Below are 27528 nucleotides of genomic sequence, written 5' to 3' on the forward strand. Positions count from 1 at the left end.
CGTAGATAATTAAGAAACATTTCTAAGAAAAATGTGTATAGAGAGAATAAACGGATTATATTTCGTCAGATGTCAAGATCAGCTGGCATTCACAGAGGGTTTCAAAATTGGCAACTTCTAAAAAAATACGAAAGATAAACAGTTTTAGTAGAATTTTAGGAGTTGTAAACGTAGTATAAACCGAAATATCTAATGAACTAACTGTGCAAAAGTAATGAGAAAACATGAAACATGTTTCTGCTTTCCACTCGAATCTTTCTTGATCTTATTAACATATCGAAGAAAATACAGCATGATTACTACAAGAAATAATTTAACGTGAGCCATGTTTTAAACACCAGTTCCAATTTTTTTTCAAGAATTTAACAAGAATGTAATTTTAAGATAATCCGAATTATTGACGCATCAATAAAGAGCGTAGCTTTGACGTATCGGTTCTCAAGGCACGATAGGGGGCGCAATAAGAGCCCACGCGACATGTGGTAGCATATAGCCACGAAGTCTACATTCGCATTACCAGCCCTGCTGCGTCCTCAACGCCTCAGAAGACTTTGTCTTACTAGTAAGTATATAAAGAGAAGTTTCATGCAGCCTTCTCACTGTAAAAAGGAGAGCATGCAGAGGGAACACGGACTCGCTGGTAGATCCAAAGTGATTGGAACAGTAGAGTGGAAAGTAACTCACGACCTTCAACATTAGAAAAGAGACTTGGATATCGTCAGCGGGGAAATCGTTATAGTTTTCTGATCTGAGATTAAATTTTTCTTTATTTAACGTGAAGATGGGACGACTGTTTTCGTATCTGAACATTGTTACGTGTTATTTACTTCTCATCTTCGGAACAGTAGTTCAAAAACATATTCGAGGTAGGAAACAGTTGTATGTTTATAACTAATATTATTTTAGAAACTAATTTTGATCGAATCAAAGGAAAGAGAAGAGTTATTTTAACCACAACCCAAAAATGATTTTTATATGCTTTAAACCTGAAGGAGTGAGATGTTTTAAAAGTAAATTAATACGAACTTTGATGAATAGTCAAACATATTTTATAACTTTAATTATAAAACTCAAACATTATAACGAAAATGATTAAACCATTTTAAACTATTCTTAGAGTGGGATTTAACCATCCAAAATTATTCAAGACGTGAAAGACTTGGATAGCATTTATTATGCGTGCCGTACTAGGTGTTCGAGGGTCTATGGTTCATAATCCGTTGCAGCAAAATTGCATTATATTTCGCTAGTCACGGTGAAATTACTCATTCGATAAGAGTAGCCGAAGAGATGACGGTGAGTGCTATTGACTAGTTGCCTTTCAACTAGTTTATCAAGTCTTTGAGATCAGAGCGAGGGATGTGTAGTTTTGTGTGCATATCCTAAAAAATACAACATACATTCTACGTCTGGATATATTTCACACTGCTCCAGCACTTTGCCTCTTAACTTCTGGATTCAGTTCAGGATTAGTTAGATAGTTAAATAAGTTACGTGCTTCACATCAATGTTATCGATAATGAAATGTTTTGAAAAACATTCTATGTTGGATTGAATTTAAATTCATTATTACCCACAATTATTGCTCACACTTTTGATTGTACTAGAAGTTTATATAATTTCTATATCTTGATTTTTTAAAAAACTAAAACATTCACTTAGCCAAGTAGTGGTGACAATACCTTGGGTTTGCCTCTTTTTATACAACGGTTGTGTTTCATTAAATCTTGAGGTAATTATTTATTTATTAAAATAAAAGCGAAATTACAGAAATTTGCGTAAATTCACAGTTCTTAAGTTATGAAATCACTTATAATAGGAGTTTGTAAATTATTGTTTAACTGGTGAGCGACATACAATATACATCATTTTAATCACTGTTCGAAAACTACCCCTGTCCTAAACATGGCGTGATGTTGTCAACTTTATCAAGAGCCAAACGAGACGCTTATTAATTTATTTTCGTGCTTTAATTATGAATATCACTATAAAGAAACATACCAGCTAGGGCAAAGACGTAAACGAGTGGGATATTTAATTCCCGTGGGACGGTTATTGCTTTGCGTAAATAGCGCTCGCTGTGTACGGAGTCCGTTATTTATAATTTTTCGTTTAATTGAAGACATTTAAGTATGGAAAGCGTGACTATGTAGCACACACGTAATTTTCGTGACCTCTTAATACGTGCTAATAACCATAAGAATATTTAATTCTGTCCTGTGGCAAACAAAGCGCTCTTGCGTGTGTGTTTGGGGTGTGAGTTAGAAATAGTAAATTACCAACTACTATTTCACTGCTCTTTACCTTTAAGAAGGCGTACATTTCAGAAATGTTAGGTATATGGTGTAGAAATCGTTGTAACTAATGTTCCTAAGATAATTGAAGTAAACGTACTTACTAAGCTAATAGATATTTGTCTAACTAGCTTCAAAGACTGGGTGATTATTAATTTATCTTACGTGTTTATAGACTTAGCTGCAAACGCGTAGCAATTGATCGTAGAAGATATGAAGATGACCGCGGATTCATACGACCACTAACATATAAACTACTGTGTTCAACAAAGTGCTTTCACTTGTAACGTTGAATTGACCAGATATTGATTCTAATCTCTACTGAGATCTAAAGTTCACATATAGTTCGGGCAAATGTTATCATAGGTAGTCAGTATGTTAATAATAATATTTTAGTGTTATCATAGATAATCAGTATGTTAAAAACCATATTTTAGTGTTATCATAGGTAATCAGTATGTTAAGAAAGATATCTACCTGTTATTATAGGTAATCAGTATGTTAAGAAAGATATCTAAGTGTTACCATGGGTAATCAGTATGTTAAAAACGATATCTAAGTGTTATCATGGGTAATCAGTATGTTAAGAGCGACATCTAAGTGTTATCATGCGTAATCAGTATGTTAAGAGCGATATCTAACTGTTACCATAGGTAATCAGTATGTTAAGAGCGATATTTAACTGTTACCATGGGTAATCAGTATGTTAAGAGCGATATCTAAGTGTTATCATGGGTAATCAGTATGTTAAGAACGATATCTAAGTGCTATCATGGGTAATCAGTATGTTAAGAGCGATATTTAACTGTTACCATAGGTAATTAGTATGTTAAAAGCGATATATAAGTGTTATCATGGGTAATCAGTATGTTAAGAGCGATATCTAACTGTTACCATGGGTAATCAGTATGTTAAGAGCGATATCTAAGTGTTATCATGGGTAATCAGTATGTTAAAAACGATATCTAACTGCTACCATAGGTAATCAGTATGTTAAGAGCGATATCTAACTGTTGCCATAGGTAATCAGTATGTTAAGAGCGATATCTAACTATTACCATAGGTAATCAGTATGTTAAGAGCGATATCTAACTGTTATCATAGGTAATCAAAATGTTAAGAGCGATATCTAACTATTACCATAGGTAATCGGTATGTTAAGAGCGATATCTAACTGTTACCATGGATAATCAGTATGTTAAAAATTATAGCTTAGTGTTATCATAGGTAATCAGTATGTTAAAAACGGTATCATAGTATGCTGTTTCTTGACATTTCAGGTATAAACATAGTATACAGTAATTTCTGGATATGTCACTAAAATGTATATACACATATTAATCTAGTACGCGAATATTTTACGATTTAAGGCAAAACCTCACGATCAAACTGTTTTAAGATGTTTAATGTTTTGATAATTGAGACAAAACAGTAGAGCAATGAGCGAGTTGAATAAAATTATACCTTTACTGGAATTATTTTTTCTTGTGTTTAAGTAAGTGTGACATTTCTTTATATGTGAAAGAGAAAACCACTTCACTTTTTAATTGCACATGTAACTTTATAAAATAGACATGTTTTTAGTGCAAATCTCTTGACAGTTTTGTTAGACTAAAAAAAATTAGAAATATTTTTATTCAGATGCTAAACTTATAAAATTATTTAGTTGCTAATGTTAACATGATAAATTAACTTAGTTCTTTTATAATTTCAAAAGTAGAAGATATTAATTGTGAATAGTAATATAAGGATTACATGCACGCCACTTTGGTAAAATATAACTTTAGAGGAAAATGCCCATTTGTTATCCAGAAATGTTTGGTTGGTTTCTAGCCTTTTTTTGCGCAAATGTTTTTGCGTATAATGTTAGGTATAAAATGTACCCTAGGTTTTGGGGGTGACTGCGGAAGTAGGACCCACATTACAATATTTTATTACTAATGTTGAAATACTGATAAAAAATAATATTTAATGGATTTAATACAAAACTCTAAATAAAATTATTAAAATATTCCGTAATAAATACAAGAATGTATTAAATAAATATAGAGAAGTAAAAATTAAGGAGATTTGACTGAAAGTTTCTAATAACTACTTTTAGTTCTTAATAAGCTCATTTAAACAACCTGGTACTACCTTATGTGGATGAACACCTTATCGTATATGTAGCCTTGTTTAGAGTTTGAAAATTGGTACTTACAGTGGAAGTAATGGGTGGTGGTTGAGAGTTATACCAGTTGGTTTAGATAACTGGTTGAGACCCTTTATACTAGTATAATTTGTCTTCTGGGCTACTAATTAATGGCTTACCATCATAATGGAGATTGGAATGCCAACTTCAGGAAGCAAATTTATTTAACTTACTTCCCCCCCCAAGTGGTAATACCTTATTATTATTTTATTATTTATTTATTTTCTTCTTCTTTACTTTGAAGAGCAGTCACCTTCTCACAACTGTATCTAGGTAGTGAAGGGTGATATAGATGGGAACATTGTAGGCTTGAGCAAACACATCTCACTCTCTTAACTTCTATTTCTATTCCTTTGATTATTTAATTATTTTTCATCATTTTCCGATAGATCGGAGAATGGAGGTTAAGACTTGTAGCCGGTGTATCCCCACTGCAATGTGGGTCCCACTTCCTCAGCCACCTTCAAAATCTAGAATGAATTTTATATCCCACATTGTAGCCTGTACCCTGGAAATTCTTTAGATTAGTGCAGCATTTTTGATTTTTGTTTGGTTTTTTTTGTTTGTAACAAATTATCATTAGTCAAAAGTTTGAATTGCTGTTTCTAACTCAGTCTTTTCTTTTGATTTTGTTTTATTTTACTTAAATATTCAGTATTGATATTAAATAGATATATATGTTATAACCATAAATTTGTAAAGCCAAATTTTCGATTTTTTATTCATTTATTTTTTTATTTTACATCTTTTTATGTTTATCTTTTCCTTTTTATTATTCTTATTTTAACTTGGGAGAGCAGTCACCTTCCCACAATTGTGTGCAGGCAGTGAAGGGTGATATAGATGTGGGATGTAGCCTTGAGCACCCACATCTCAATCTCTTAATTTCTAATTTTCTTATGTGAGACTAGCGAATTTGAGATTAAGACTGATAGACGGTGTATCCCAATGCAATGTGGGTCCTACTTCTTCAGTCACCTCCAAAACCTTGGATACATTTCATAATCCCTTTTTTTTTAATATGCAGCGTATTTCATTTCATGTTAATGAGTTTTGTTTATGGTTTGAAAATTTATGGTTATAATATAATTAATCAGACGTTGAGATTTTCAGTTTTTAACTCAGCCCTTGTTCATGATTTTGATTATTCATTTAGCTTCATTTGAATGTAAGTTATTTAATTTCAATAATATATATATATAAAGCAGAATATAAATACACATACTTATATATATATATATATATATATACACACCTGCATATATATAAAGAAACACATACACAATTACGTATGTATAGATCTTGTATAATAAAAGTTGGACGGTAGTCTACCTTTTGAAAACTAAACCTTTATTTATAATTCTTTTTCGATCAAGATACTGAAACATTAAAAAAATTACGCGATTTAGTGGCGCGACTAAAAGGCTCGAGATTGAATAATTGATAACTTTAAGAACGAAGTAAATGATCTTTTTAATATTTTATAAGTTATATTTTTGTATTTCTCCTAATGTTTTCAGAAACATTTTATAAATACTATTTGGTAGTTTTATTTTTACGTAATAAGGTTAATAATCAACCTTATTTTCAGAGTAATTAATTTCTGTGAATGGATACTGAACAGCTTATTTCCATATATATATATATATATATATATACATATTTATCAATGACAGATTTTGGATTTAAAAACAAGCTGTAATCTAATATTGTTTCTCTACAGGATATAAAGTCTTTGTTTTTTCAAAATAGTCTTGTAGTATCTTAACCTTTTGGACGTCAACAGAACATACGTAAGATAATTTATATTTTTGGAAAGTATTTTAAGATTGACATACTTTGCTGAAGACTACACCCTTTCTCATTGGTCATCAACTGTTTATATCCCGTCTTTCACAATAGCTTTATCGCTGTGTTTTTGAGATCAGACTTCTTTACATAATAGCCATGTCACTATTATTCCACACCTTTCGTGCAACTTTCTATAACGTAGCAAATGTCTCAAACCTATTACTTTCGAGCACACTTGTACGCAGAGTAAATTCATTGGATGTAGATCAGGTGGTCTATAGGTTTGTGGTTTCAAAAGGATTTCTGATATTTTATCATTTTCGTTGAAGATTCTCACGAAAACAAATGTTTATTTCATGGTTGACTGAAAACTTGTCAGTTTTGTTCAACTTCAGATTCCCGTTTTTCAGTTTGTTACCCGCATGAGGGAATGGTCCCAACTTTAATATGCGTTTTGTTTCATGGTGTACTATTTCGAACTATAGCTTTTGGTTTGTAAATGATAATGTTGGTCTTGGGCTGGAATGTTCAGGATTGGGTTTAACAGCCTGTTATTCGTGAAATGTTTCTACTTCATATGCAGTGTTGTATCTCAATGTTGTTAAATTTCTTCACTGTATAGATATTTCTTGTTCAGGAAAAGTGACTGCTTATTTCATTTCGTATATCAGTCAAGTTTCGGATGCATTTTCGAATTCGGTCAATCAGCAAAGTTTGTTTTTATAGTGATCCCTGTTAATAAACAGTGCGGACATTTGCAGGACAAACGTAGCTAATTTACAAATGATATTTTGTGCGAAGACAACCTTGGAGCAAATTTTTAGTATTTCTATAAAATCTTACTATTATTATTTCTGCAAAAGTAATTTTTTTATTATTTTGAATGCGTACTTATAATTACCCATTAGCAAACTGCTGAATTTAATATTACTTTCAGATACATTAGTGATTTACAGCTAGAGAGAAAAGTAATATGTATTATCTATGATATAGTGTGTTTCCAAGCACATAAATAGATCAGTGGATAACGTTCTTTATCTAAGCCTCGCCTTAAATTTTACATGGATAAGTAAAACTTAGAAGTTTAGTAAAAAAAACACATCTTGTTCCTTCTCTTTGGAACTGCTCTCCATGTTAAGTGCAATAGGATTAACATAGTCCAATGAAAAATATACTCTATATGTATAATGTTTTATTCTTATTTCTGTATGATGTCTGTCGGATTGAATGCTGAAGGGACTGACATAATTAATAAATTAATAACTTAATCTGAATTTTAGGTACAATAATTTGATGAATTGTCAAAATACTTGTCAAACGTTTTCACTGGGTTTTGAAATGTAGATGAGTTAAATTACTTAGTTCTTTCTCATGATAGTTATTCATGAATTGTGTAGACATTGAAGTGTAGTTAAAGAATTGGGTACGTTGAGAATTATATATGAAATCTTAGTTTTTTGTAACAATTTAAGAAGTCAATAGATTTCACTGTCTTGTTTTTATTCGTGTAGCCTCGTTCTCAAGCAATCGTTTCATATTTTCTTTACGTAGTTGCCATGCTTTTGAATTTTTATTTGTTACGCTTCTGGGAATTGTTTTAAAGTTTTAAATTTATAAATATAACACTAAGTGAAAATGGTGAGTCATATCCAAGACTTCTAGGTAATTTTTCTCTCGTATATCATGAAATGTAAACAAATCACACAGGAAATTAAAAACATTGAAATAGAACCAGAATGAATTAAGTGCTGGAATTCACTGTACATATCGATAATTTCAATGAATTCACGAAGCATAAAATTGGTTTCTGAAAGAATCTTTTTTCTATGCCTTTTTTTCCGTTATTTCCATAGATTGCATAAAATATTATTTTATGAATGTTTTTATCGAGAAATATAAATTTTTGGTTGGATAGACTCTCTTATTATTAAGATTTAATACTTTCAATATAATCTTTATAGAGTTCTGTTATTAAAATTGATGAGTAGATCTGATACCAATGTAGATATAGTAGTGGTTGAATCAGTCGTCAGTTTAATAAAGTTTAATAGTGTGATTCGTAATCGTCTTAAGATAATCCTGTTACACTGAAAATCCTTAACACATTTTAGAAATTCATAAAGTTGGCTTAATATTATACGCTAAGTATTTTTATTTTTCATTTCTGTCCACCCTTGAGAAATGCTAACAGAACAGGGTGTTTTATTACGAAATCTTAATTTGCGTCGGTTATTTCTTGTAACTAAACTTGATGGTTTCGTGTTTTTCGAGCACAGGACATACGACATTCAGGAAAACAATGACATTTTATCGCACAGCTCTGACGTTATTCTTACACGTGCTTTTCCATCCGAATTTGACTTTATCTAACAAACTAATAGAAATCAGAGAAAACTCTGTACACTTTGAAAGAACGAGGAAAGAAAATTCGAAACTAGCGAGCAACCGCCTGTATAAAATACACCAAACAATTTCCTATAAATTTACTTGGAAGAAGTGCGCGTGTTTTATTATAGAATTTCAGCAGAAGAGAATAGAGAAACGTTTTGTTGTATCCTTAGTTCAATTCAAATAAACACTTCTTGAAATCCGTTTTAAATACATAACTTTAAGACAAGTCTACTGTGTAGATATACACATGAATATTACAGTGTTCATTTCTCTGGTTTATCTGAGAATTAAAGTGAGAAACTGACAGTTTCACCGATAAATTATATGTGACTGATACATTTCTTAAGTCTTTTAGAGTTAAAATAAATATATACTACTGACTACAGTTGGGCAGTCTATGTCACGTGCACATTTTATTTAATTAAATTTATTCGTAAGGGGGCGCACTACTGCATTTTTTATTTTGATAACATGGATAATAAATAACTGATTAATGAGAGTAACTTTTCGAACTTTTTTGTTTTGATAGCTGAGCTAATCGTACGAAACACAAGTTGTATTATATGTTTTCAATCTAATTTATGCAGTTTCTTACTTACCTGTAGTTTCTTAGAACATTACGGATAGATGCAACCCAAATATTTTTACCTTAATTAATGCATTTCTATACGAAGTTTGTTTGTTTCAGAGTTTTGCGCTAATCAGCACAAGGGTATCTGTGCTTCATAACAACTAATTTACAAATCATAAGGAAGACATAAAGTCAATATCACTCACCTATCACAATCTCTTGTGCTACTCTTCTCTAAAGAATTAGTGGGATTTGACAGTCACTATTTTATCGCGCACACAGCCTCAAGCTGCAAGGAACTTTTTTCTTCAGAAACGGATTGCGAATAAAAAAAATCATGGACTTTAACCATCAGGTTACGCCCGGGTCCTTTGTATATGTTAATATTACCTAATCTGATATTTCGTAAATTTATGGCATGAACTATGATGTACGTTATACCACGTACAAATTATTTGATAATTTAGCGAAAAAGGTAAAATCAGAAACAGAAAAACACCATAAGATAAAGGTGTTTAAATTCGAACGAATGAAAAGGTCTTAGTGTAGAGTTATCAACATGACAAACACAATTAACATTGAGCCTAATCATAGAATTATTTATGTATGCCAATATGCAAGTATCAGATTTTTTTCTCTTTTAATAACTTAAAACAGTTGTCTATTAAAAGTTCCCAGACATCGAATTCATTTCAAATTTTAAAAATTGTAGTCGATTTTTCAAATTTCCGGACAGCAGGGTATAACATTCTTTTTGTTTTCTCTTCCTAAAATGCATTACAGATTATACTATAGTTGTTTAATAGATTCATTAAGATATTAGTTATCTGAGATTACCTAAATACATATAAATATTTCTTTTCTCATTTCAGCTTATATTTCGAATCATTTTAAAGCAGCTACATGTTCGCACAGGGCTTATGTACTTTCATTTCGGTTTTCAATCAATAAATAGTTAAAACTGGACAATCATCGATTAATTTGTTAAATCTGAGTCGGTGAACAGCCAGACTTTCCATTTTTGTCTGTTGATTGGTTTAAGTATTTTACGAGTATCCTGATTGTGGTTACTGTAAACATCAATAGTACTTAGCATTGAGACTCTTTGAGTTAACGTGTTTCACTGAACAGTTTTCGAACACTTGCAATTCCGCAGTTTTAATTGTTCGCACTTAAATATTATGGAAAATGTAATAACATAAAAATCAGGCGCGTATTTCTCTATTTACCTCCTCCGCCTCAAACTATTGCTACCTTTTTAACATTAAAACATTAAATCAGCTCATTTGTATTTCAAATTAGAACAAACGATCATTAAGTTAAATCAAATGACGCGTAAAATAAATAGCAAATGTATTATGTTTTATGTTAATAGTATGATGGTTATACGTTTCTTTAAACATACTTGGAAGTTCTGGAACAAAACAGAAATAGCTGATGTTTTCATAAATGTTGATTCATTGTTACATTAATAAAGTATCTTTTCTTTTGCTGTTGTGTAACAACACGGATCCGAAATGATGAGCGAAAATTAATTTTGCTTTCCTTATAATATCTAGCTTTTGTGGGTCTCTGTGACAAATACAATAATTATTTTCAGTCACTGTGACATGTTTTTTAGCAGCCTCTTTCTCTGTACTCTCGAAATTAGCATATGTATAAATAAATTAAATAGGGGTATCTTGAATATAGGAACATCAAAATTTTAAAACAGTTAAAATAGGACTAAATAAATAATAAAAACAGCAAAAATATTATTTTACACACTTTTAAAGTGAGTTTGGTGGTTTGTTTGTTTGTTTTGAATTTCGAGCAAAGCTACACACGAAGGCTATCTGCGCAACCCGTTCCTAATTTAGCAATGTAAGACTAAAGGGAAGGCAGCTACTCACCACCACCACCGCCAACTCTTGGACTACTCTTTCACTAACGAATAGTAGAATTGACTGTCTCATGGCCGAAAGAGCGAGCATGTTTAGGGTGACGGGCACTCGAACCCGCGATCCTCGGATTACGAGTCGTGTGCCTTAACTTGATGGCCATGCCGGGCCTATTTTGGTGGCATAAACATTTTTTCTGACATGTTTTTTATTATTTGTAAATGCAACTAAGGTGTGTGTGTTTTTCTTGTAGCAAAGTCACATCGGGCTATACACTGTGTTCACCGAGGCGAAATCGAACCCCTGATTTTAGCGTTGCAAATCCGTAGACTTACCATTATCCCAACGCTTGACTGCATTTAATGTATGGAAACATAATGACTATTACGGTGCTTTTTAAAGATATTGTTTTTGCAGATATTCTAGTGTTTTCATGACAAATTCAATGATGTGGTTGGAGAGGAAACATATCACAAAAATGTTAATTTCATATAATCTTGTCTTTTGTATTCTACAGGTTTAGATCTAAATCACAATACGTACTAAGAATGTTTTTTCAGCTCTTTAGTTACTCTTTCATATTCATTATTATCTTTGGGTAAAAAAACACTTAAGAAAATTCAAGAAAATCCCTTTCTTGCGTATATGCTTGGCCAGTCCTTGCCTGAGGTTTCTGCGAAGTCAGTGTGTTTGGCTAACATTAAATACGATTGAGTAAATTTTTTGTTAGGACTTAGTTTCGTACAATGAAAATATTCGCCTTTAACAGTTGTCCTTTCAGTCCATCTTAGTTTGAGTAAGCTCATCCAATACTGATGATATACTCAGCACTGAGAAAGCCGGAATACGTTTCGACTACAGACCTTAACAAGTGAAGTTTTTTATGAATTAATCCTTTCTTTCACCTCTTGTCCAGACATACTGCTCTACTTCCTTCCGCCAGCACATTTACATCATGATAAAATATTTGTTCCTCTTGTTATAGGAAAATTAACTTATCCAAGCAAATTTCTTCAAATACGAATACGACAGTATTCCACAAAACAGAAGATATTTGTACTTGGCGTAAATTTGCGGCTAGCGTGTCAGACTGCTGATGGGAAAGTCCAAGACTTCAGGGACGATATACAGTGGAATATGTGTTATAACTGTGAAACAATCCTATTGTTGTTTGATTAAGTAGAACCAAATAAGGTTTCACTTAAACGTTAAGGCCGTGAGCACTTCTTATTGGTTGTTTTGACCAGTTTCAACTTTCATGTATTGCATAAAGTGTTTTTAGGTTAAAACTTCCATACCAAATAAGTTTTAAATTTTCTTAAATACCCATTATTCTGTTGTTATAGTACACAGGCTTCATAAAAGGACTCTTTAAATTATTCATATAGTGTTACTTGTTTAGCATAAACTTAGTAAATCTTTCGATGATGGATATTTTAGATATGTAATAAATCATCACGAATTTTAATAAAAACGTAAAAACACAGACGATGATTATTATTCTGATGTTGTTTTGCGTAAATAAGCAAATTGTTATTTGTAGTTAAGCACAAAGTTACACATTGGATTATCTGTGCTGTGTCCACCACGGTTATCGAAACTCGGCTTTAGTCTTGTAAGTCCGAAGATATATTTTTGTACCACTGGGATGGTTAAATAAAAAAAAATTATAAATCGAATTAGAGAAAACTTTTTATTTTAAGCTACCAAAAACGTTGCTAACGGCAATTGTACATTTGTGTTGTGTAATTAAGATTGTTATAAATAGAATTAACAGACGGAATGTAATTAGTTGAAATAGTTTCGCATTATTAAATTTTAGTGACAACACCACAACAGTCAAAAAATATTTTACCTGTAATAATTTCTACTTTCTAGTTTAAATTAATGAAAGATGTGTATTTGGTACTATGTAGATGTCTGTCAGTTTAAAGTAGTAAAGGATGTGTATTTGATACAATGTTGATATCTTTTAGATTAAACTAATGAAGAATGTGCATGTAGTACAATGTTGATGTCTTTCAGTTTAAACTAGTGAAGGATATGTATCTGGTACTATGTTGATCTCTCTAAGTTTAAAATAATGAAAGATGTGTATTTAGTACAATGCTGATGTATCTTAGTTAAATCGTACAATATTAAACTATTGAAAGTTTTATATTATGAAAAACGTTATGAAACCAACACCGATATTCGATTTTAAAAATAAACGACAAATAGTTTGCTACATGCAACTGGTCACCCCAAAGGACGAAACACTCAATGATGTATAAGAAGTAAGGAAGCAGGGAAGAAGGAAACTAGACGTACAAAGGGAGAAACAGTGAGGGAAAAAGAAAATCAATATAAAGGTATATGGTGGACGAAACGAAACAGAAAGAAAAATAATTAAGACACCAGCTTTGTATGTGTGGTATTATTAAACTCTTCAGTCACAAAGTTTCTACTGATCTCTATGATAAACGAAAAATAATTATAATAAAGTACACACTTACCCTGGACAGTACGCACATATTGCGGTGTGTAATGGCGATTACATTTTGTGCTATGTTGCCTAAATTAAAGTTTCGCATTCTTTTATCGCACGAAACCATGTTATGCAGCTTTTTCTAGGAAATTCCACATATAGTTTGTTCTGTACACGGGCCACTAACCGAACATTAATAATGGATTTTAACCATCATTTGCTCTGCAATAAAACGTGAAGAAAAGTTAGCAATTACGTCACAAAAGACATTAATGTCTTAACTCATCTATTTATTTTTGTATATAGAGCTATCTGTATGTTAATAATTAATTCAGAACTTAACTTTATTGATAGGACTTCTTGATATTTAGTCTTAAATGAGCCTAAGATACCCTAGGTTTTCTTCAAAAGCCAACATAAAAATCGAGCCATAAATGCATACACGTATACATGGTCAGGCATGGCCAGGTGAATAAGGTACTCGACTCCTAATTCGAGGGTGGCGGATTCGAATCCCCATCACACTAAATACGCTCGCCCTTTTAGTCGTGGAAGCGTTATAATGTGACGGTCAATCTCACTATTCGTTGGTAGAAGAGTAGCCCAAGAGTTAGTGTTCGGTGGTGATGACTAGCTGCCTTTCATTTAATCTTATACTGCTAAATTTCAGACGACTAGCATAGATAGCTCTTGTGTTTCTTTTCGCAAAATTCACAACAAACCGTAAGAATACATTTTTAAGAATAAGAATATGTATTATTCTAGTTAACGTTTTTTTTTTTCTTGTCAACAAGTTCGGGATTTTCACGATTTTTCTAAATATGACCACATATATGTATATGTATGATCATTTTTATGTAAAACACTTAATATGCAAGGTATCGCAAAAGTAGACGCTTTAATGAATGTCTTTTTTAGATTTCCAAGAAAGACACATTATGAAGTTTAAAACAGTATAATGTGATCTATCAGCCTAAAACACTGCCGTGTAGAAACGTGGTGAAATAGGGTTAGATAGTTAATCTGGTATCTTTTACGATCGAGTAAGCTGATCCACAGCGGCTATTTTGAAAGTCTTAAACGGTAAAGGTGGGGCCTAATTTAATGACAGACATTATGTGATGTGCGACCTAAGCTCAGCTTTATTGACTGAGGACACGAAATTTAAAGAGTTAAAGGTGAATATATTTAACTGTTATTAAAGACCTGATCAGCGTTTTGCCTAGGAAAGAATAGCCACGCCAATCGAATGAGAAAGACGTTATATATACTGTTTCTGTTAGGAATGCTGAGGTTGAAACTGAACGTCAAAGTTGTCCTGTTTAAGTTTATAACTGCCTTTGAAGGGGCTATTAGTATCTGGGTCGATTAATAGGAATTGGACTAGTGAGCTTTAGTTTCTGCATACATAAATAATTAACCAAGCCAAGCTCTTTCACGACCGAGCTTTATTATTTGGAAAGGTCTAACACAACGTCGACATGTTGAGCATTCACCAATCGATGAATGTTTCCCAGCTTAATCTGTTTTCATCTCTCTTGTAGTTGTGTTAAGTTAATTCTTCTCTATTGTGTCTTCTTGACTAAGTTTTTCTTATCTTTCCTCGATACTAGCTCTGACTATTTTTCACGTTTCATTATTTCTTTTTATTTTCATCTACTATAAGTTGTTATGGGTCAGAGTTTTGTGGGCGGGGCATATATGTCTCATGACAAGTGAGTATGCGCAAGTTTTACGATTTCGGACTGATACGTTCTAAGAAGATAGATTTTGGTGATCAAACATTCTTTATAATTGAAGAGATTCGTTAAAATATTAGTACTTGAACTTTTTAATGATTCTTGAAATTTACAAATTTCATCATGTCAGACCACATCTTTTATAAACGTATCAAGAAAAGAATAATTGTAATTGAAAACTCAATCACTTTCAACGATATACGTAACTTTGTAGATGCAACTATTCAGCGCTTGCGTATGTACATGGAGATTGATAAACCAAGTGTATGTATTAATACATATTGAATATGTAGTTATTGTGTACCCCGTACTCACTTCCATAAATGAAGGGTTTACTCTATAGTCTTTTATAAAACAATAATATTCATCTAGTTCAACCAGTTATATCATTTTTAATTTCATTTCAGTGTTTCATGAATGTGAATGTGCAATCGGTACTGTAAAGACATCTGAAAATATTACTCATTTGTCTGAGAAATTTGATAAACAGAGACAAAATATTCATGTTAGAATTCACTGACTGCTTCTTAAGTTATTGATTTCGTAGTTTGTTGGACAGTGGGAGGCATTTGTCGAAAATCCTGCGAGGCTATTTTGATTAAGTCGTTCTCATTGTTACAAAGAAATGATAAATATGTGACTGACTTAACCCTAGAATTACCGCTGGACCCCATCCGGTACCACGTCTTTCTTAATTACAGCGCCCCTGTTGACATATAAGTTTCAGAACAAAATATGTAAATATAAATATTATTAGTATTGAAATTAAATCCACTAATTACTTCTGTCAGTCTCAATGTGTTTTGCTTAGAAAATGAAAAATTCCACCCAGTATTTTTGGTTGTTCTTTGCGCGAAGTGGTGTGATAAGCAAAGATGAAAAATTAATTAATGTGATGCGACATGTCGACTCCGCCTACCGGCAATTTGATGATTAAATTAGTTGAAACATATTAACTTTTCAGTCGCAGAAAAGTACGACATATTAGCACTAGATTTGTAGAAGTATGGACATAAACTATTATGCATCGTTTGCTGATGAAATGCTACATGGTTATAATACACTGACTGATTATTTGTTTACTCTTATCACATTGAAAGTTACAGAATAATTGAGCATATCGGGAATGATAAATTTTGTTAAATGCAGTCAGCCATTCATAAGAAATGCCCCCCAGTGGCTTAGCGATATGTCTGTGGACTTAGACGCTAAAATCCGGGTTTCGATACCCGTGGTGAGCAGAGCACAGATAGCCCATTGTGTAGCTTTGTGCTTAATTCAAAACAACAACATCATAATAAATATTTATTATTAGGCTAACTATAATGGTAAAGACCCGAGCATGAATCAATGGTTAGTTGACTGGATTGGATTTGAGTTTTCGTGTTTCAAGTTTCTTAACTTCAGAACAAAAAAAAAGCAAAAAAGCAGTTATGCTGCAGTTTGGCCGTGGATGTATTTGAGTGACTGTCATATCTTACTATTCGACCTGACAAGAGTTAGTGATTTATAATGTTTAGTGTATCGCTTGAAAACTGTTGAATGCTAGTCCTCTGGTAGCTTTGCTGGAAATCAAACAAACACATGGTGATTTAATTTTTATCCATAGTCTAAGTATAGCTAGGGTAAAACAAATAATCCTGCTTGATGTATAGCCAACTGGAGTGTGAAGAAATGAACAGTGTACGGCTGTTAATTTTTATTTAAAGAAGAGCTAATAGATTGACTTTTCTTGTTTAACATCGGAATAGTTTTAAGTGGTTTTGGTAAATTTTTTACGGTATTAAATTTAGTAAAGTAATTTATGAAAACCAGATACGTGCCATGTGCCAGTTTGTACCGTCTATTATAAAGGAAGTGTTTGAATTGGCATAGCATATCAGAAGTATATGTCAACGCTTGGATCTGAAATTCCCATGCCACATTTCGGGGGCTTCTGTTGATATCTATAAATGTCTGAGGCCCCCAGTGTTTCATCGCTTACGTTACGTGGTTTGATTCCTTGCAGTATTGAGACCGCAAATAGCCCTTCGTATAATTTTTCGCTAAAAACAAACATAAGAACAAAAAATCAGTTATCGGAGGCACCACTGGGGTCTCTGCGTAGTGACGTAGGATGTTGTTGAATAAGCAAAAAAAAAAAAAAAGATTATATAAGACTCTGCTATATTGTCATAAACCAAAAAAATATTTGTTGTGATACGTGAGGAGCTTTTTTAACTGGTTATCGTATGCTACCTTTAACGTTTTAATTTACAAAGTATTTAATAGTATTTAAAGGATTAAAATTATGTACGATTTTCAGGATAATGTCAATATATAAGTTATAAGCCGCTTGTCAAAACTTCATTAACACTGTACACGTTTTCTACTATATGCATTGTGGGTAGTTTTAAAAATGTGTAAGAAATCCAACGAAGAGAACTGAATCTCTTGTTATCCCGTTATGTAGTATGTTTTCTCCTTCTCGTAATGACACATACGTCTGTATTAAATATCTGTCTATATACATATAGTTTTAAATACATAGAATGTATTCTCTACTCTTTCTTTCTCGGTTTGATGGAAAACGGTCTCAGTTTAGGTGGACATTAAGTCGACAACCACCATGAAAAGTAATCAACAACTCGTGTTACTAAAACCCTGCTCTTATTGTATTGCATGAAAATTTTCCTCTTAAACCGAGGGTAATTTTATTATGATACGTAGTTACCTTGCAATATGACATTTAGTAGTGGCTCTTATTATATGAATGATTCACTACAGTTCTTTCATATACTTTTTGTATTGTCATACAAATATTCACAATAAAAAATAGTTTTGAAGTAGATAACCACTTTTGTACGTTTCATGATGGCCATTAACACTATATGATTTAAATTCTATGACACTATTGGATGGTCGTCTACGAAGTACAGTTTCACAGTATTTTTAAAAAGTGTCGTTTGTCACGCGAATCAGTAATTTCTCTTTCAAAAAGCCATTCAATATAAATTCCTCCTACGTCTTCGGCTCATTCATTTAGTGAAGTATATGGAAGTACTGAAACTGCTGGAAAATATTATAATATCTCCTTCATATACGAGTGATAAAATCAGAGTTGTTACTCTGAGGAAATAGTCATTCAGAAGTACGAGAAACGCCTGAAACAAGCTCGAAATTCAGACAAGATTATTTCTTTCGGTAACGTGGTAGGAAAATGAAAAAAACTTGAAACGTAAATATATATTACTTTTAAAATATGTATTAAAACGATGCTTTTATTATATGTTTTAGCTTTATTCAAGAACAAAGCTTTTATATGCGAGAACAAAACTAATAACAAAGTACTACCTGTTATAAACAAAAGTTAATCAATCGACTCAAGAGTAAAGTAAATATGAATATTCTGAAGCCGGGTTTGTGATTACTTTTCCCAAAGTGGGCCTGAAGGCTGCATCTAGGGATCAACTATTTAAACTGTTTAACCTATCACGTGTTTGAACTAAATATTAAGTTGATCTACCACGTGTCTGAACTAAATGCTAAGCTAGCCTATCACGTATTTGAACTAAATATTAAATTAATCTATTACATGTTTGAACTAGATTTTAAGCAAACCTACCACGTGTTTGGATTCAAAGTTTAACTAAACTACCACGTACATGGATTCAATATTTAACTGAAATACCACGTGTTTGGACTAAATTTAAAATTAATGTACAATGTGTTTGGAATATTACACGTGATTTATGTTGCTTTCCAGACGGGCGGTTATTCTTCTCGATTATAATGAGTAGTGTTATTTGGAGAAGATATACTGATTTTGCCAATGACCTTTGCGTTCCTGATATTTCAATCTCTTCCTGGAAAGTCCTGGTACTCCGAGTTAATCCACGTTTCTTTCTTCTCTAATGTGTCTCGGCATGGCCAGGTGGTGAGGGCGCTCTACTCGTAATTCGAGGGTCCGAATCCCCGTCACACCAAACATGCTCGCCTTTTCGTTGGTAAAAGAGTAGCCCAAGAGTTAGTGGTGGGTGGTGAAGACTAGCTGTCTTCCCTCTATTCTTACATTGCTAAATTAGAGACGACTAACGTAGATATCCACGTAAATATTCAAAAGCAAACAAACATTTCTTTTCTAATGCCATTAAATAAGAAAAATATTCAAGTCTTAGAAATTTTAAATACCTTAATTTGAAAAAAGAAATTAGGACCTAAGTGTTTGAATATTTTGAGTTTAAAAGAGCTCTTACATGCCCAATTTTGGTAGCATTGGAATACTTACGAAGGCCCAACAACGTTGAAATATAGTTCTTGTATATTTCATTTTATAGTGACTTTATATTAGCTGGAGTTCTCACATAGCTTTCTGATACATGATTAAAATAGTTTATATTTATTTATTTAATAACTTAATTCTGTATTTTGGAAATGGATTTTTTTAGATGCGCTGAATAATTTTTACTAATTTGTATAATAGTTGTGAGTGGTGATTTTACTGTGTCGTATACCTTAAAGTGAAAATTAACTGGGACATTAATATCAACTTAATTTCTCGGAATGAAATTAAAAGACTAAAAAGGTGGGAAGAGATGCGATGTTCATAATACCAAATCTACCCTTCTGTCATTGTAACTGTAGGATATCAAAATTAGTATTTATCTTTAGAACAAACCTATTAATGATTACTTAAAGCTAGTTTAGTTTCTATGAATTTTAGATTGTTGTGTCGAATGAACAGAGTCTTCTTTAGTCACTTGCCCGCCATTCTCAGGGGACTTCAAGTCTGTTGTCAACTTTGTTCTAGGTTTTATGATGTAGGAAGGAGACTGTATAGAAAGATTTTTTAACTTGTGTTTTATGAAACGTTCATGTGAGATATGACAGCTCTTGTAATTTTAGTCGGTTGGTTAATCAGTCTGTTAGTCAATACTAGCTGTTTGTTTGTTTGTTTTTAATTTCGACCAAAAGTTACACGACGGCTATCTACTTTAGGCGTCTCAAATTTAAGTGTAAGACTAGAGGGAAGGCAGCTAGTCATCACCACCCACATCCAACTCTTGTGCTACTCTTTTAACAACGAATAGAGGGATTGACTATCACTTTTTAACACCTCCACAGCTGAAAGGACGAGCATGTTTGATGTGACGAGGATTCGAACCCGCGACTAGATTACAAATCGAGCTCCCTGACCATGCTGGGCTTTGGTACCATCTGAAAGAGTTGAGCTCCTTTGTTCAGCCATACATAACTAATTTGGGAAACAAGTAAACGAAGCCTTTCGTTCCCCTTCAGTGGTAAGTCAGAGGGGTTATAACGCTAAAGCCCGGGTTGGTTACAACACAAGTCGCTCACTGTGTAACAAACGAACAAGCAACTGGAGTTGTTGGTAGTTCCGTGATCTTAACTGAAGTGCGTGTGTGTTTTATGTGTTTTTCTTATAGCAAAGCCACATCGGACTATCTGCTCAGCCCACCGAAGGGAATCGAACTCCTGATTTTAGCGTTGTAAATCCGGAGACATACCGCTGTACTAGCGGGGGGCAATTGAAGTACGCATGTGTGTATAGGACCAACACTATTCTGTGTACATAGCTCAGTCTTAGTAGTACAAAACAAAAATCTTCAAAAGACAGTTGGATTGGTAACTCTAAAATTTAATCCAACATAAAATTATGTATTTACCCAACCTAACGGAACACAGTTAGTCTAGGATTAATTATGGTTACAAAGAATCTTAATAATAAGTTGTTAGAGATGTTGTACATTGCAAGTAATAAGTGTTTTAAAATTTAACATACACTGAAAGGTTACGCGTAAGTGAACGAACATACGAAAAATTGGGTCCTATATTCATTTTACGTATAACGTGGTAAATTTGACAATCTATTATTCACTTGAATATGAAACAGTAAGATATGTTTCAAAACATACAGGTTTCCTGTACACAGGATTGTTGAGGTGTAGTTGGCTCCGGGGAAGGAGTGGTAGTTTTATTTTTTCTGCTTTTTCCAGGCTTCGGAGCAAAGAACCTAAGTATATTTCCAGCCCTCTTAGAGATTCTCCTTGTTGAGTGCCACACTCAGTTTCAAATATCATAACTGTTTCTGTTTGCGTAAATAAGAATTGAAACTGTTCAAGGATTGAAGGTACATTATTTGCTCAAGCAACATAAGTTACGATTTATACAGCGTATTTAATCACTACGAGAAGGTAGGATCAATGATAAGTGCAACAAAAATTTGTTTTGTAAAAGTTAAACCTAAAAATATATTTTTATAAGTGTTATGATATTTTCTAAAAGATTCTAATTTTAATTGTTTAGAAACCATGAAGCAACTGTACACCGACTTTTTGAGGTACAGTAGTTTTATTGAGCTCTGAGATAACACTGTCTATATTTCCACAATATTTGTACCACAAAGCCTAGACTATTTGTACTTTGACCACCGTAAGGACTCAAACTGCAGATTTTAGCGTTTCAAGTCCGTTAGAAAACAAGAGCTGGTATGAGCGTTTTGCAGTGAATTATTGAACGCAGTGCAGCAGTGTTTCTGTTCTCTTGAAATAATCTTTAATAATCGGTTCTTCAAAAGAATGATAGGATACATATATGTGTTTCTGTGTATTTCAAATAATGTTTTAGTTCAAGCTAACAGATCTATTTTTTGGGCAGTGAAAGAAGTAGGTGTTTATACATTTTTTTTTTAATGTTTAACCTTATGAGACGAGAAAAGAAGACACTTTTGCAGCAACAAAAAATCAACAACAAAAATAACAACAATAAGACAAAGTGATAAAATCAACGGCCCGGCGTGTCCAGGTGGTTAAGGTACTCGACTCGTATTCCGAGGGGTGCGGATTCGAATCCCCGTCGCACCAAACATGCTCTTCCTTTAAGTCGTGGGGGCGTTATTATATGACGGTCTATCCCACTATTCGTTGGTAAAAGAGTAGCCCAAGAATTGGCGGTGGGTGGTGATGACTAGCTGCCTTCCCTCTAGTCTTACACTGTTAAATTAGGGACTGATAGCGCAGATAACCCGCGAGTAGCTTTGCGCGAAATTCAAAACAAACAAACTAAAATTAACACTCTATTAGAAACCTAAAAAAAAAAGCTCATTTTTCAAAAAAGGTTCCTAAATATGCTCTGTGTGAATATTAACTAAGATTTCACTGTAAGTGAAAAATAATATATGCAAAAAAACGGCTTTATACAAGAAGTAATATTTAGTTGCGCATGCGTAATTAATTTGGTAAATAAGTAAATGAAGAGGTATATAGAGATGTGTGGAACGAAAATAAGGGATCGGTGGACTTGGGAGGGATCCTTGAGATTGGCTACTTGAAAATTAACGAGATGTGCAATGTTTTCACAGGCAACTTTTTATAGGTAAATTGCAATTATTTATGTATACATCTATATATATTTATAAGGATGGAGCAACAGTTTCGAACAACAACTTTGAAGCTAACAAGTAAAACTGTCGTAGGTGTCAAATATATAAGTTGAAAATATAGAAGACATTAATCGGTTATTCAGACGTACAGTGTTAGCGACATTCCTACAAAAATACCAAAAAAAAGTGAGATTCGATAACTTTTAAACTTTCTAGGTGTGCAACATAAACGACAGATTAAAATTTCTATAACAATTCGAAATTTAACTACCAGTCACGTATACAAACTTATGAAACGTACGAAGAGATTCGACGAACTACAAGCGAAATAAGTAAAACATAACGTTTAGAACTATCCGAAGATAGGAAAAAATGACATTTTTTGTTGTTGTCTTAAGTATGTCATAGTCAATAGAAATGAGCAAGTCTCTCGTAATTTGTCAAACGTAGATAATCTTTAGCATGAGAATATGATTTTGAATAATGGATAAATGTAACACTAACATCAAGATTTTGTTAAGGCAACAAGTGTCTAACTCCAATATTTTGAATTTTGAATTTTTTCTCTGTTTATTGGAAGTTATTCACAATTAAGTAACATGTATCTGAAAAGTTAGTAGAGCTACTGTCAGCTTATGTTGTTACACATTGTTAAATTTAAGCTTTTATAGAGAAGAAAAACCTCTTATATTTTGCTTGAATTCAAAGGCTCAGTGTAACATACAACTTTAAAGAAAAATATAAAATATTTATGGTATGTTTCTTTAACGGTTTGATACTAATATCAAATTAACACTTTAAGTTTTACACCTATAGAATATAATTTATAACTGTTAACATTGTTAAAATAGTTCCTGTTTGTGTATATAAGGTATTAGCAAAGAGCACTGTATTCAGAAAGTTTGCTTCTATAAATTCTGACGGAACACAGCGCCCGGCATGGCCAAGTGGTTAAGGTATTCGACTCGTAATCTGAGGGTCGTGGGTTCGAATTTACAACGCTAGAATCAGGAGTTCGACTCCCCGCGGTGGGCTCAGCAGATAGCCCGACGTGGCTTTGCTATAAGAAAAACACACACACACATCTATAGCGGAATTTGTTCAATTAACATTTTTGTTTATTCTCGCACTAAATTTTTCATTTCATGAAAGGATATACTAGAAGTTGTTTTCTCCCTATACTAATCCACAAATGGTTCTCATTTTCTCGACATTTAACGTCTAAATTCACTTTGTATTTCGTCTTGTTACTTTTCTTGATATATCGACTACATCATTTTTCAAATCTTAGTCCATTTGTGTGACGACAAATAATCACATTACATTCTAAGTTTATAAGCTTATGAGATGATGAGTTAACTAAGTTAAAACTTTGTAGGCTAAAATACAAAATAATTTATTAACTTGGTTAAATAAATGGTTTATGTAGAGATTTCACTAGCATAATGTTTTTATTTAATTTTTAAGTAGACAAACTGGATTTAAGCTGTTTAATTAGTTTTTGATTAGTCTCTTGGTCAACATCAGTAATTTCGATTCGTTGCTCATCGTTAGATATTCTGGACTATTAATCCAAAGCATTCTATTTGAAAATGTAAACCTATTTACCCTCATTCATTATACTTTATTTTAAGCTTTGACTTGAAATATGCTGAATCAATGTAAGATTTATATTTTTTACTAAAATAATTTTACTACTGGTAGCGTGAGTTTTACTTACAATTACTGAAATAAAATACGCTTACCTATATAAAAATTGTCGCCACAACTCTGATTTAGTGGTAAGGTGTCGCGGTTTGTAAGGGTGATTATGGTTCTCACTTCTTATTTAGATATTTCAAAGACCTATTAAGCTCATATATTTATATTAAATTCCAGAAGATTAATAAGAAAAACGGAGTATGTGAGTGAGCTATCACCTTTCCATTATCGTTTCCTCTGTAAATAATTTATATTAGGTATCATTCTCAGGTAGCCTTTTCAAAAATATTGAACTGCTCATCTAACATGTTTAGAATGGGCTTCCTTCCAACTTGATATGAAAGGATCTGTTAACGGTAGATACCCAAGTCTTAATATATAACTCCACTACTGTATTGTTAATTATATGATCGGAAGAACAAACAAAAACAATGAAATAAACTTGAAACATTAAATGTGAAAAACTATAGTATTGTAACCTTTTTTATAGTTAGGCTATAAATAATGAAAAAAACAGTAAAAATTTATGGAGTTTCAGCAGAAAGGGTCTCAGAAAAGAGGAATATTCACTTTCATGTCGAATGAATGACCTATTATAAAACAAACCCATAGTGAGTACTTTGCAGAGAAATATTCGCTGAACATTCATCGCTTTAATTAATACTATAATTGTGTGTTATATTACATCATCGTACAGCTACGTATTTCTTTAAGAAATGCTTCATTCAATCTTTTATGCAGAGGAATATTACATCAGTGCAAAGATACAACAGTAGGCTGTTCTCCGCTCTATTCATGAATAGAGAAACCAGAGGATATTAGTACTCTAGAGAAATTGGCAAGTTTGTCAATTTGACAGATCTTAAAAGAAACTCTCCCATGAGATCGGTCTAAATAGCTGGCCATAAATGGCACAGTCATCTCGTGTATTTGATTCTTTATGTTGCGAAGAAGGTAAAAAAACATTAATTAGGAACACTCCGGTTTAAAGGAACAGTGTGGCAGGCTTAAATTGTTAATGAAATGTAGTAGATTCGCACAGTCCTCATAACCAGCTTGTAAGTGAATACAACACAATTAGTGTTAGGAACTGCAGAGTTAATAAACGTCGATTTTAAGCTACAAAGTAGTTCAATGTGACATTTGCATCTGGTATGAGGTAATTTCCCTAACAAGGTTTATTGGTAAAACAGATATGAATTTTAAAATACATGCTCGAAAGTTCAATTACATTTATAATAGATAAAAATAACAAATGCTTTATTGGATCAGGGAATTAGGCATTCGTAGTTAGTAATACAGTTGTATACATGTGAAGTGTATGTAAATATAAGATAGTTTTAACAGTACAGTTTGATTTAATATTTATTATTTAAGATTAAGGTAAATTAGAATTATCACAATTTAAACAGTTAAAATACTTGCAACTCGTACTGATTGTGTTTCACTGATTCGTTAGTATTGAGCTCTCTGTTATGCTGACATATTAAAACCAAGACAACTTACAAACAAATCTCAGTACAACGATTCTTATGACCAAACTTAAAGCTTATTTACCATCTAATGAGAATGATTTCAGAAAATAGTTTCTAATTATAAAAGTATTGGATAAAATTAAGAGTAAGTAGTTTTAACACTTAATTTGGAAGTATGATTTTGTTTTGAGAATTTAAATAGCCAAAATTATATACATTACAAAATTAATTAACATGTGAAGAGAGAGAGAAAATTAAGCCTAGGTCCATAGTGTACGGCTGTATGTGTCGTGTAGATAAAGATGAAGTTTTCATTGAAACTGGATGAACCTTAGAGATAATATAATTTCTCAGTACGCTCGAATGTTTCTTATAATGAGCCCCTTCACTGTGACTGGACGGGCCATAGAGTTAGCGAACCTTTTCATTACGACTGGATGGGTCTAAGAGATAATGAACTTTCCATTACGACTGGGTAGGTCTTTAAGATTATGAACCTTAGTTGATTTTAAGTTGCTAATCATCAAGCAAGTTCAGTTCTCACTGTTGTTGTTTTATCTATGTTGCACAACTATATCTTGAACAAACTTCCGAAATAGGAATAAACTTATTCCCCACCAAAGCTACCACACAAGTCAACAGGATTGTTTTGGTTTGTTTGTTTGTTTTTGAATTTCGCACAAAGCTACTCGAGGGCTATCTGTGCTAGCCGTCTCTAATTTAGCAGTGTAAGAGTAGAGGGAAGGCAACTAGTCATCACCACCCACCACTGCCAACTCTTGAGCTACTCTTTTACCAACGATTAATGGGATTGACCGTCACATTATAACGCCCCCACGGCTGAAAGGGCGAGTATGTTTGGTGCAACGGGGATGCAAACCCGCGACCCTCAGATTACGAGTCGCACGCCTTAACACACTTGGCCATGCCGGGCCGATTGTTTTGGTTTTTCTACTTTCAAAATATGTGATATAAATACATATTAAATTTAGAACCATTGTGAATAAAAAATACACAGAAATCACAGATTCCAGTTGTTTTTATTTAATTTTAAAAGCAGTAATTTTTAAAAATAATAATAATAAATATCCTTTTTTAATTTTCCTAAATAAAAGGTGGAACTTGGATTGTCTTTAACTTAATAATAGCAACAATAAAATGTAACAATTGGAGTGTCAAGGTCGCAATATGGAGATTAGTTTTTCACACTATTTTTGCTCTATTACTAAATTAAAAATGATCAGGTTTTGATGCAACTTGATTGACATAAGTAGAATATTATTGATCATTGTCCGATCAAAACTGGTTCGTGTACATTGATGACGATGAAGATACAGTTATTTGTTATTTTGAATTTCGCGCAAAGCTACTCAAGAGGGAAGGCAACTAGTCATCACCACCCATCGCCAACTGTTGGAATACTCTTTTACCAACGAATAATGGGATTGAACGTAACATTATAACGCCCCCACAGCTAAAAGGACGAACATGTTTGGTGCGACGAGGATTCGAGCCCGCGACCTTCGAAGTACGAGTCGAGTGCCTTAACCACCTGGCCATGCCGAGCCCTTACAGAAGGGACTCTTAATGTTGCATTATGTACTGTCGTGACGTCAGTAAAACGTGTGCATATACATGATTCATGAG

General features: G+C 32.7%; 1 protein-coding gene across 2 annotated transcripts in view; it reads left to right on the forward strand.

The window, feature by feature from the left end:
- The first annotated feature begins 525 nt into the window (after positions 1-525).
- The window catches only part of LOC143249487 (lachesin-like), a 128317-nt gene continuing 101314 nt past the window's right edge, over positions 526-27528 (forward strand). For both annotated transcript variants that reach the window (XM_076499413.1, XM_076499414.1), the window contains exon 1: positions 526-866. In XM_076499413.1, the coding sequence (XP_076355528.1) occupies positions 782-866 (85 nt within the window). In that variant the 5' untranslated portion in view covers positions 526-781. The remainder of the gene's footprint in view (positions 867-27528) is intronic.

The sequence above is a fragment of the Tachypleus tridentatus genome, chromosome 4 (genome assembly GCF_004210375.1).
Source record: "Tachypleus tridentatus isolate NWPU-2018 chromosome 4, ASM421037v1, whole genome shotgun sequence".
Classification (NCBI taxonomy): Eukaryota; Metazoa; Arthropoda; class Merostomata; order Xiphosura; family Limulidae; genus Tachypleus; species Tachypleus tridentatus.